Genomic DNA, 12,387 nt, shown 5'->3' on the forward strand with positions numbered 1-12,387 from the left:
CAAACATGAAAAAATTATCTTTAATATCAGAACCCCAAAGTATCATTTATCATTACATTCATTTAACAGAAGACGGGGTAATATCTTCAACTGAATGCCGTGCAACATGTGGGTGAAGAGTGGGTGCTGCTTACTCGTTAGAAATGTAACTAATTTTCATTAGATCTTCTTGCTTAGTCTTGGTGATACAAGTGATTGGGAAATACAAACCATTGAGAAAAAAGCATCAATGTTTTTAAAATTTAACTTTGAAAAATAGTTTTAAATGTGTTTGTAGTTTAAATAGAAAGACTGAATTAGCTTACATGGTAATACATTTGAAAACAATTATAGAAAGTTAAGGAAATGCAGGCTTACAAGGCAATCACTTGGTAATTTGAAGAGGAAAAGAGAAGCTCTGTAATGGAAAGATTCTGGGCTGGTAGATGAAAGGGTATTTTCTAGTAGTATACTGCTGCAGGAGGTGTGCCAGCACTCTGGGACCTGGTACTGTGTTTGTAAACAGGTCTCAGAATTAATAGTAATTAAGGCTTATATTTAGAGCGCCTTTTGTAATACATCATTATTGTTTTGTGGTTGTCTGTTGGCTAAAGCAAAAGGGTCCTCCTCTACAATGGAGGCTTTTAAGCAGTGCAAATTGCAAATAATCGTAGAATAAGAGAAAATTACTCTTAGGACAAAATTATAGCCTAGGTTAAAATATATATTTTAAAAACACACAGAACTATGATCAAATAAAGCTTTTACTGGCATTTAAGATGACCTGGAAAATGAACAGTAATTTCATTGCTAGTGAGTAATGAAACCATCTTAAACAAAGCTTATTTAACCTTAATGGAGCACCTGCACACAGCAGAATATACAATGCCTGTCTTGTCCAAAAAGCGAATAGTACTAGTAAGGGATTTAAATTAAAGCATAGTTGAGCTTTATGTTAGGAATTGCAGGGCTTTAGTCCTCCAATAACATTCTGACTTATGCCATAAGTTGCCGATGTAATGATTGTACAAGTGGTGGCTGCACAGGGTAAAGAGATTGCAACAGCTGAGGTGAAAACAGAAGTCACAGTGCTCGTCTGACAAAATGAGGAGGTCCAGAACTCCCTTCCAGGCTGGTGAAAGAATTGGCTTAATATGCAGGTCTCTTAAATGAGTTTCTAATGAATTTTGAGTTCAGGGGCTAGTACATTCTTCCTGATGAATGACTGATGTAGAATGTGTGTCCAAAAAGGCAAGGGGTGATCATAGACCAATTAGTCTGATCCCAACACTGTGCCCTTTTTGAAGGGATTTTGAAGGGAAGGGTAATTAAGACAGAGGAAAATGGAAAGAAGGCTAAACTGTAACATAACTTTTGTACGCTGTTTGCGTCTGGGTTTCTTGATGAAGTAATTGATGTCTTAGAGCACTGTAATACGATGGGCACGCTGCACCATAGCCTTTCGATATGCTGTCCCGTTAGAAATTATTAAAGGTCAAAATGATAGAAATTTAAATGAGAATATTGAGATTGATAAGAATCTGAGGTAATTATGAAAATTTAATGGGTTATATTGAGAGGGAGATTTTCGGAATGGAAAGATGCCTCAGAGACTAGAGTTTAGAAAGATCATGTTTAACATCCTCATCAGTCATTTTGCTATAAGAACAAAGTATTTACCTACAAAATTAGCAAGTGTGGCAAATTTAGGAGACCTTGTTACTCTTGCTGCGGCCTCGATGGTCTTATAGGAAGAATTAGATAATGCTATAGACTGAATAATCGTGAAACTTATTAGCACAGTGTGCAAAGTCAAGCAGATACAGCGATATTCTTGGTATTGTACTAAGCTGGGACAGAGGGACCGGTGATTTTACGAGAGAAAAGAAGGCTAGGTGGTGGATTGTAGGATTGATTGTAACCTGTCAGTGCGCAGAGAGCTAATGTGATTGTTAAATCTTTTGGGAAGATCTTTTCAATAGACACAGAGAAGCAATTTTGTTATATTTCTGTGGATGTTAGTGATCTTAAAGTACAACAGGCACTTCAATTTGTCTGTTGTCTCTTTGTCGTTCTGCCAGTGGTGCATGGTGGGAGAGTACGAGGCATTGGATATCAGTTGAAGCAAAAGAGGTTCTGACTGGGTTTGAGGAGGGAGTTGTTTACTGTGAAGGCAGTCATGTGGTAGAACAGGTTGCCGAAGAGGTTGTGCAGTCTCCATCCATGGGGATTTTTGAGATCTGACTGGCCAAATCCCTGAGTAACCTGCTCTGACCTTGTAGCTGATTCTGCTCTGACTGGGTCCCTTCCTACCCGAACGATTCTGCAATTCTGAGTCTTTAAAGATGGATAGGATGGTTAGGGGAATGAGGAAAAGAAACTAAAGATTGTAGCTTCATTAAGCAGAAGGAAAGTTGAAAGAAGCTATGATTTTTATTTCTATTAATACCTTAGAGGAAGGGAGTAATGGATAAATATCAAAGATGCAAAATAATTTATACCAAAACAAGGTCAAGATCAAAGGACTGGAAGTTGGTTGTAAATACACGGGGAGGGGAAACTAGAAACTTTCTTCTCAGAGGAATGAAGTTGTGGAAGGAGCCTTCAGATAGTATTCCAAGAGGGGAGAAAGTCTGTAACGGTTGGAGATGGACCTGTAAAAGGTTATGGAAGGAACTACCTGACAAAACAGAGGTGATCTGTATGTTAGAAATGTACTGTGTTAGAATTCAGTCCAGCTATTCTGAAGGATTGGGAAGGTCTCTGGTTTTGTACCTCCTCCCCAATTATATACATGTTTTACGTTCAGTTTGTTTTCTCTCTATAGCATCAGAGGTTAGCCACAACTAGAGAGCAGGTATGCTGCTGCTTCTCATTGCATTAACATTTTTGATCTCTCACGTGGTGGCACATGATAGTTTGTGGATTTTGGTCTTTTACTATAGGTCTTATGTTTAATATAGGATGTGAAGATGGTGTTTTGCAGGTTTGCTCAAATAAATCTCTTATGTGGTTGGCTTTGATTGCAGAGCACCAGAGTTGGTGCCGTTGGCCTGGTTCAGACTTATTTTTCTATGGGAGAAAAATATATATAAAAGTTTTATGAAAAGTATGTATTAAAATTTGTACTTAAGTGGTTGCTAATAATGAACAATTCTACAGTCCAAGTAAAGAAGTTTTTTATTCAAGTGAGAAAAGCCTGAACATGTGACATCAGATGTTGCTTCTTGCTGCTTCTCCAAAGATTTCTACAAAAATTGGCGAGCTAAGATCAGACAATTTAAGCAAACAAACAGAAAACCTGTTGGATTTTCTTGAAAGTAAATAGGGATTCAAACTGAAAATGATAGAAAGTACCATTTAACTAAAGAAATAGATGTTACAGATTCTTTCTTAGGCAGACAAATACAATGAATATGGACAGAGAAGACTACAGGAGATGGAGTTTCGGCAGCAGTATATAAGCAGCACGTGGTAATACACTTTACGAGGAAGTTGAGGCACAAGAGGTAGATAACTCGTCCATCCCTTTTCCACCCCTTCACATTGAAGAGCCATGCAATATTTTTCATCCATGGGTATTTTGCATACTTCAACATCAAGTTAAAGTCCCTGATCTGAGTGATTGTTTATTATTCCTTTTTAAAGGAAGAAAGAATTGCAAAGCACTGAACTAGGTATTTAAGAAATAAATTAAAATAATATTAAAAAATTGGTCTTACTACTGTTAAATTCTCAGTGCATTCTTGATAGGTATCAAGTGAGACTTGTAAAAATATTGGGTTGAACTGTTTGGAAATGAGTTGAATGTCTAAAACAATGTAAAGGAATCATCTTCACAAGAGATAAATGAGAATTTTTCCAATTAGGTTCAAACTTTTGAAAATGGAAGATAATGGCTAAGGGTTTTCACCCTTAGACTTGCTAAAAGAAGTGGAAAAGGTGAGAGCTGACCTAGACTGTCCCAGCCGCATTCGTGTATAATCATGACTGTGAGGTATCACCTGTGAAGAGAGCTTGTGTTTGTGTTTTCTGATCTGGGGTCTTGACTGTGTGCAGTAGCATTGAATTAGAGGTTACCAGAGCCTACTGCTTCCCGGCAGGCTCCAGCCTCATGCTTGAATAATTGTACTAGGATGGTTTAATTTGTGCAACCCAGAGTCCCGCTTTTCATCTTTTATATTAAAGGCACACGGCGTACTGACTTTAAAGAAAAAAAATCATAATATGTACTTGAAGCTGTGCGCTATTGAGAGGGAAGGGTAAGATGTCAAGAGTACCGTCAGGCTGTTTCTATGACAATATTAGTTTTAAGTGTGAGCATAAAAAAGAATGAAAATTTTACTTTGAGACTGTCACTGCAGCAAGCAAGCTGTGCCTTGCCCCGTGTCATTGTTGACCGCACAACTGCCTCTGTGCAAACTGCAAAAGGGAGAGCTGATAATATAGCTAACCACCATGGAAGATGGAGAGTGAGGAGGCTTTTCTTTTTCCTGTCCCATGCTTTGTCCTCTTTCTTGCCCCATACTGTATTCTGTTGCCTTTATTGAACCATTTGCTTACACCAGTAATGGTGGACAGGGTATTTCTGTTGGAAGATCTGATACTTCCCTGTTATAGGAAGTTGTTGTGCAAAATACTTGTGGTGGGTTGACCTTGGCTGGCTGCTGGCTGCCCACCCAGCTGCTCTCTTGCTCCGCTGCTCAACAGGATGGAGGAGGAGAAAAGAAGATTAAAAAGTTTGTGGGTCAAGACAGGGAGATCACTCACCGGTTACTGTAATGGACAAAACAACCTTGACTTGGGGAAAATTAATTTAATTTCTTGCCAATTAAAATAAAGTTGGGTGGTAAGAAAACAAAGACAAAAACTAAAACACCTCTACCTGCCCTCTTCCCATTTCCCAGGCTCAACTTCCCGACTTCATTCCCAGTTCTTCTGCCTCCTGCTCCACCCTGGTCTCCCCAGGGTGGCACCTGGGGCTGCCCTTCCTCCTCTCCCTCCTCCTGTGCTGACCTGCCTGTTGCAAGGCTGTTTCTCACGCTTTCCTCACTGCCGTGCAGTGGTTTCCCCTTTCTTGGATATGCTTTCCCAGAGGTACCGCCAGCTTTGCTGGCTGGCTCAGCTGTGGCCTCCGTGGGGCCACTGTGGAAACGGCTGGAACCAGCCCCAGCCGTGTCCGGCACGGGGAGTCCCCAACCTCTTCTCACAGAGGCTACCTTGGCAGCTCCCCCACTGCCAACACCAGGACATGGCACCCAAAACAAACGTGAAGCCATTCAGTGGACTTTGGGTATTTCTGGAGAACTTTTTTACTCAAAAGGTGACACGTTCGTTGTGCAGCGCTGTTGGGTTGGCGTGGCAGTGGTAGCTTTGTGTTATGCTGTGGAGAAACTCAGTTCTCAGGTACACTAACACGAGAGAGATAAATATTTGCATATGAACAAATGCAATTTTTACCTTATGGTGCTATACGTAAGGCTTTCTGTAGCTGTAGGTGGTAAATTAAGATGTTGTGTAGACTGTAAATTAAGACTTCATGTAGACTGTAAACTTGAAAGTGGAAGGCATACAAGAAGGAACTCCTCTCCTTGTTACTGTCTCCTGAGTGAGTACTAGAGGGTATCTGTGTTCCACTGCAAGTGAGTCAGTAGCTCTTACAGAATATGGTTCAAACTGTATTTATTCAGGTGTACCAGGCAGAGACACTACCTTGATTTTTGCCACTTCTGTGCTATATACTCCTTAAGGATAGCAGCAGCACTGCAGAAGTGAGCAGAGGTTACTTGCATGTCTCCTCCCATTTTTGAGGACTCAAGACTTCTGTTTTGTTGTTGACATTTGCTTGTTTCTGTTTTTAAATCAGTACTTTTATTATTGGTTTTATTTGCCTTTACACCAGCTATGTTTAGCATTGTGCTATCAAATGTTAAGATTTTTAAAGAGTTGGAAAGGAGGTTAATTTTTTTAAAACTACATTCATGAATCTCGACTTGCAGAGCTTTGGTGTCATCTTCAGAATACCTCTAATTTGTTACTTTTTAAACTTTTCTGTTTCCTATTTGCAGGCCTTCCCAGGTTCACCAGTCAGCCAGAATCATCATCTGTCTATAAAGGAAACAGTGCAATCCTCAACTGTGAAGTCAATGTTGATCTTGCACCGTTTGTGAGGTGGGAGCAGGACCGCCAGCCAGTCTTTCTGGATGATCGTGTATTTAAATTACCAAGTGGAGCTCTAATTATTAGCAATGCTACTGATATGGATGGAGGACTCTATCGCTGCATCATTGAAAGTGGTGGGACCCCCAAATACAGTGACGAAGCAGAGCTCAAAATTCTTCCAGGTATTGATCTGTTTTTCTTTTAAAAAAATTAATAATTAAAATATTAGTCAAGCGATAGGGGGGAAAAACCTAACAAGAATACTTACAAAGGGGAACACATGAGAATCTGCTCTGTTGCATTTTTGTGTGTTTTAAGTTGAACTAAGTGTAATGTGTGTTGTGGAAGCTGGTGTTTGGGGTTTTTTTGTTTTGTTTTGGGTTTTGTTTTTTTTCCTGTGTAGCTTAAAATGAGTGCAGGCACTTAAGGTAAAGGATTTTGGCCCTTGGGAAGATTAACCTACATCGTGCAGTTGGGAAACAGAAAAGCAAAATCAGTTATCAGTGTCTGAGCTCTTTGCAATGGTTGGAGGTAGGCCGGAGACATGCACATACTTTGTTGGCATATTTAATGGTTTAGCTTTTAAGGGCTTTTTGGGAAAGACTTCTTTTAAAAAGTCACTAGTAATACACTTCCCTTGTGACAAGTTACAAAGAGTCTTTGAGTATAAACGTTTGGGGATTTCTAAGTTTCTCAGGCTTGAATCCCATGTTTAAAATACTGTTGAAGTTGCCAAAAGAAATTGGTGCTTAGTCCCTCGCTCTTGGGATGCTTAAGCTGAGGCACTTTTAATTGTCCCAGTATTTAGGAATTTCTGATTCTTTAAACATTGGACCCTTTTGGGAAGTCTCCAGGCCCCAAAAAGGGGGGATAACTTTTTATTTTGAAAGGTTTAGCTGTGCCTATTGTTCTGAAATGTTTAGATTTTTTTTGTAAGAACAAAAGTCCAGTCCTGATGTAAACTGTTTCTACATTTAATGTGTTCTGTTTCAAATGACGCTATTGCACAGAGCTGTGTGTCACCAGATGTTCTAACACAAAGCTTTGAAAATTGACCAAGAATAAGACAGAAATGTGAATCGCACTTTCCCAAACTAGGGAAATATGGGCTGTGTTTTTTGTGGATTTTCTTAATTATTTCCAGAACTTTATGCTGTCTCTTCAGAATTAGTCTTCATGTTGGAATTCTGATTCAATTTTTACTGCTTGGAGAACTGCCAGAGTGAGTTGCTACATTTCCATCTTCGGAGGCTTTCAGGGCTAGGCTGGGCAATGTCATGGCTGGCCTGACCTAATGTTGGCAGCAGGTGGACTTCAAGCGGATGGTGGCATCTTCAGAGGTCCCTTTCAATGAATGTTTCTGTTTCTCGTGACTATGTCACTTTTCTACTTAAAATGCTAAAATATACTTTAAAACACCCCAATTTTACAATTGCAACTCTCTTAAAATTGAGGTGTTTGCTAGGCTTTTGAAATTAATCATGCTTAAAGTAGGAATTTGTTTCATTAAGTTCTTTAGCCTTTCTGAAAAGAAAGCCTCATCTTTTCTTCAGCTAAGGATATAGTTTTTGAAGAATAGCACTTTTGGAAAAGATGAATTATTTAAGTTTGGCTTGCCTTCATGTTTCTACAGCCCCTCAAATGAATGCGTAAGACTCTTCTGATTTTTGGCAGTTGAAGATTTCCTGATAAACTTCCATATTGTGTTGATCTTTCGAATTCTTTTGGCTCCAGATACAGTTTACTTGCTTTTGTAATGTTTTGCTGAAGGTGATTAAATATAGCTCTATTAGGGAATACAAATAATGCTGTTTCCTTGCTTGGTCATGAGTCTGAAAGTGTTGATAGTGAAGTTTTGTGAAATCCCTCCCAGCAGGCTTTTTTTTTTTTTTTTTAAAGTGGGATTAAACTGTTGCACAGAAAGCTCTCTTAATCTTGAGTGGCTCCATAATTGAATGTTTGGTCTGAGATGTATTTGAAAGAAGGATTTGAATTAATCTGTTCTTCATTCGTTTTATTCCATTTTTAAATTGTTATCTGATGTGTGCCTGACAGCGACCCCAGTGCTCTGCTTCTAAATCTTTGTAATACACCCAACGTGCACTTGCATCACACAGATTTGCATCCACGGACAGTGTTCTACTTTTTCCGGTAGTGAGCTTCTGTAGAGCGTTCAGTCTGCCTTTCATCTGCCACCGAGCAAGGAGGAGGATCCATTTCTGAGCTCTGCCGCTTGATAGCGGGTGCTTTCAAAGATAGGAATGCAAGGGGGGGCAGGGGGGAAATCACTTAATTTTTGAATCCAGTTTCCGCTAACCTGAGAACTAAACTCCTTTTTGTGAGCTTGGAACATTCATGAGTTCTGTCTCCAGTGAATCATACGGACTCCTCTCCCTAGTGTAACGATTGCTTGCTGGCAATCTGTTATATCCATTTTTTTGCAACTTGGCTTGCTCCATATGCCACTCCGGGTCACTCTCACTGCGTTACCCACCTGTTCACACATGGTCTTATTTCTGGAGCAAGCAGACTAGTTCCCTCTAACAGGGAATGTGGGCAGAGCTGCTGTGATAGTTTGTGTATGGGCCTGAGACAGATGGTGCGATCCAGGATCGCTCTAAGTTTGGTTCCCTCTGCCTGGGACAATTCTGAAACATGGCTTCCATCAGGCCTGGTTCTCTCAAATACCCTTGCAACCTCATCGTGTTACGCCTTGGAGCACGTGCATGCCCTTAACCGAGTGTGTACAGCACTAAGCTATTATTTTTAGCACTTTGAGCTGAAGAACACCAAACCCAGCAACTTTCAGAAATTCCTGCGGGTATCGCATAGGTCCCAGGTGAGACAGGGGCCAAATACCGTGCGTGATAGGCACAGAATGGGCTTCAGTCAGCAAAAGTAGTGTAGGTACGGAATAGTCTGCACCCTTTGAGGGGGCCAAACATAGCTTGTCCGATTCTGGAGCTTGCTTGTCATCAGACTTGTAAGTGCACATCTGAGTATTGAGAATACAGCAATTAATGCAGCATAAACACTGAGGTTTTTGAGCAGTTGGAAGAAAGAGTTATGATGACTAACACAGCAGAAATGCTGTAGCTGGTATGTAGGAACTCATTTACTCTAATTATGGTGCAAGGCACAGGCTAAGGTTACTGCAGAGGCAAAGGGTACAAACTATATCTTTTGTCAAGGTGTTACTGGGGCCCCTTGATGAATTGGTTACAGTTCTAGTTAAAATTGATTTTTAGAACCTTTTTCCTAAGATTACACTTCAAGGAGTCATGGGTATTTTTAATAAAGTAGAAAAGTAGCCTTTTGTTCTGAATATTTATTTGTTGTAGTTTAGTTCAGAGTGCGTTGCTGGACAGCCTTTATTGGTGGGTATGTTTTCAATTCTTCACAGTCAAAGTGGCCTTTTCCTGTAGTAAAAGACTGAGTAAATATGCACTTTGCTTGTACTTGTTCTTCGGGGGGGGAGGGGGGGAGAGAAGCAAAACCCTCTCCAGCACAATTCAAAGCAGAACCAAAACTAATTCAGAAGATTCACTATTTCCATAAGGATGGAAAACCATGGTGGATTTTTGTTTTAGTATAAATCTTGTGTTACTTGAGCGTGCAAATTATCAAGTTATTTTATTTTGCTTAGGGCTGACTCTCTACTGCAGTAGTTTCATTTTCCAGTGCGTAAAAGCACTTTCTCAGGCAGCTACCTGATGAAGGCAGGAGATTGCCTGAGGTTGGCTGGACAAAGTCAAACCTAAAGCTTTCTTTACTAAATCTCTACTAGCTGGTGGAAGTTCCAGTTCCAGGGCTGTAGCTTTTAGCTGAAATTGTTTCCCAGGGAGTTTGAAGAGCCAGAATCCCAATGGTGGCAAATCAATTTGCATGCCTGGAGGAAATGGTAAAGCTGTTCATGTGGGAGGCTAGGAGAGTCTCTTACAGAAAACCATTTATGTAGGTAAGATGATGATTGAATCCTGTGAAGATGCAGGAAAGAAATTAGATGTTTCATTTGTGGGGTTTTTTTTAATGTGATCACCTTCTGATTTTGCATCTGGTAACAACTTTGTCATTTACAAAATATTTGCAGATCCAGAGGTGCCACAGAACTTGGTGTTTGTGAGGCAGCCCTCTTCACTTACTAAAGTTACTGGGCAAACTGCAGTTTTTCCATGTGTTGCCATAGGATTTCCAACTCCATATATCAGGTGGACAAGAAATGAAGAAGAGCTTATCACAGAAGGGTAAGTAATGGCTAACATACATATTTTTATATAACAGTAGGAATCCAGCCAGAGTTACGATTTTAGATTAGCGCACAACTTACTTTGTACTTAATTTTAAACCAGCAGAACAGAAGCTAGTTTTCAAATGCTGGAGGGCTTCTAGACTGAGTGTCATGATAAGTAAGGTAGTTCATGAGACTGGTGGAACAATCTCCTAGGTTTTTTTTTTTTGCAGACGTCTGAAACCAAGAAGTCTTATTTGAAGCAGGAAGGTTATTAAGAATATATTACTTTTAGATTGCCACTGGAGTAAAAGAAGCAATTAAGGGAATAAGGGTACTGCAGAAAAGCTGACATCTTCATGTTGGCATATTATGTGTGTGAAGCCCTGTACTCGCATTACTCTTTCTGCAATGAAAATGTCCAGTATGCATCAAAATCTTCCCTAAGAATTTCAGAATAAGTGTTTAAAGCAGGATTTCATAATTTTTAATATTCTGTTTTAATGAGAATGTTAGGCATGATTAAAAAAAATTGTGGGCTTTCAGGAATGCGTTAAGTGAAAACTACTCTATTATCCATTGTCATTGCTGGTGTATTCATTCAAAACAACGTAGTAGGAAAATATGTATAAGAAAGCAGAACAAATCTTATCAAGAAAATTTTTGTCTATCTAATGAGCATACTTACTAGAACAAGGAAATTACCAACAGATACTTGAATGTTCTCGATGTCCCTCAAAGTCAGTGGTGAGATTAATGTAGAAACAAGTTAATCATGAAACAATGAGAGGTAAAGTTATATTGTGGCATGGCTTACACAGAAAGCAGCTAAAGGAATATGCAAGTCTCTCTACAGTACCAGTAATAGTAATATATCTCTTTCTTGTCAGCTCTTAAACTAAAAAAATCCAGGGGCTCATAATTTGAACTGTCTTTATCTGGAAAATGCAAGCTTCTGAGGGTAATGACTAACAGTTCTAATACCACTGAGAAAGTGTGTTGATGTCAATCTGATGGTACATGATTTAGATTCATTTTTTTTGTAAATATAAGAAATCATTCACGTGCGAAGGATGGTACAGACTCATTAGAGCTGCACAATCAAATGTGATGAAATGTCAGAATAAATGTGCCTGGTAAGATCTTAATTTGTTTTTCTTGTATGTAAAATAATGTCATGTCATATCTTTATAAATTTTTGCTGCCCCCCCGCCCCATCTGTCTCTAGGTTATGTCACATTCGGTATGCAAGGAGGTTAAAGCTCACTTACTAAAGAGCTCTCTTTTTTTTTTTTTTTTTTTTTTTGGTCTTGTTTTTTGGTATAGAGCCCAAATTTTCAAATCCTGCTCTGAATACAGTGCTGTTAATTCCCTTATGAGCTTTTCTATGCAGGTTGTCATGATAACTTCTGAGGGCTTCACAAATATTTTTTTTTTCTTTTCAAAATTCAGAGTGAGAAATTTTACTGGAGAGCTGAGGTGTAACACTAGTAAACATATTTGATCTTTATATGTGCACAATTTGAACCGTGTATGACCTGATTTTTCAGAATATTTAGCATTAGCTTTTAGCATTATGTACTTTTATTACAAGAATGGATTCCGGTTGACTTTTGCTGCAAGTACAAATCCCTCTGTGAACTGTGTGTCAAGTTGTCAGCATGGGCACTCAGAAGAGTGCTTCCTCTGTGCTGTCACCGGCTCTTTGCTTGAAGCCACTTTTTCATGAGCATCTTTCCATCATCACATGGACACTGTGTGGTAAGGCAGGAGCAGGAGCACAAGGCTGTCAGTTTTCCCGGACATCATTTTACCGAACGCTTCTCTGCTCCTGCAACAAATGAGCTACGCACGTTTCTGTGGCCAGCCCAAGGAAAGCCTCTGGCCAACCTGAAAGCTGCAGGTGCCTGTATGTTCTTGGAATCCGCTGGCTGTTGCATCCTCTGGATGTGTATTCACTAAGGAGGATAAAGTTGAAAAGACAAAGCAATATTCCTCTTCCATTTGAAGTCAATGTT

The 12,387-nt window shown here is 39.5% G+C and overlaps 1 protein-coding gene across 4 annotated transcripts in view; it reads left to right on the forward strand.

Annotated features, from left to right (window-relative positions):
- The window catches only part of NEO1 (neogenin 1), a 213,474-nt gene that overhangs the window by 81,210 nt on the left and 119,877 nt on the right, over positions 1 to 12,387 (forward strand). For 3 of the 4 annotated variants that reach the window (XM_050903398.1, XM_050903399.1, XM_050903400.1), the window contains exons 1-2: positions 6,170 to 6,323; positions 10,232 to 10,385. In XM_050903398.1, coding sequence (XP_050759355.1) covers positions 6,239 to 6,323; positions 10,232 to 10,385 — 239 coding nt within the window. In that variant the 5' untranslated portion in view covers positions 6,170 to 6,238. Of the gene's footprint in view, positions 1 to 6,047; positions 6,324 to 10,231; positions 10,386 to 12,387 lie in introns of those variants that run through there. The other variant, XM_050903397.1, reaches the window with a different exon arrangement.

The sequence above is a fragment of the Gymnogyps californianus genome, chromosome 11 (genome assembly GCF_018139145.2).
Source record: "Gymnogyps californianus isolate 813 chromosome 11, ASM1813914v2, whole genome shotgun sequence".
In the NCBI taxonomy this organism is placed as follows: Eukaryota; Metazoa; Chordata; class Aves; order Accipitriformes; family Cathartidae; genus Gymnogyps; species Gymnogyps californianus.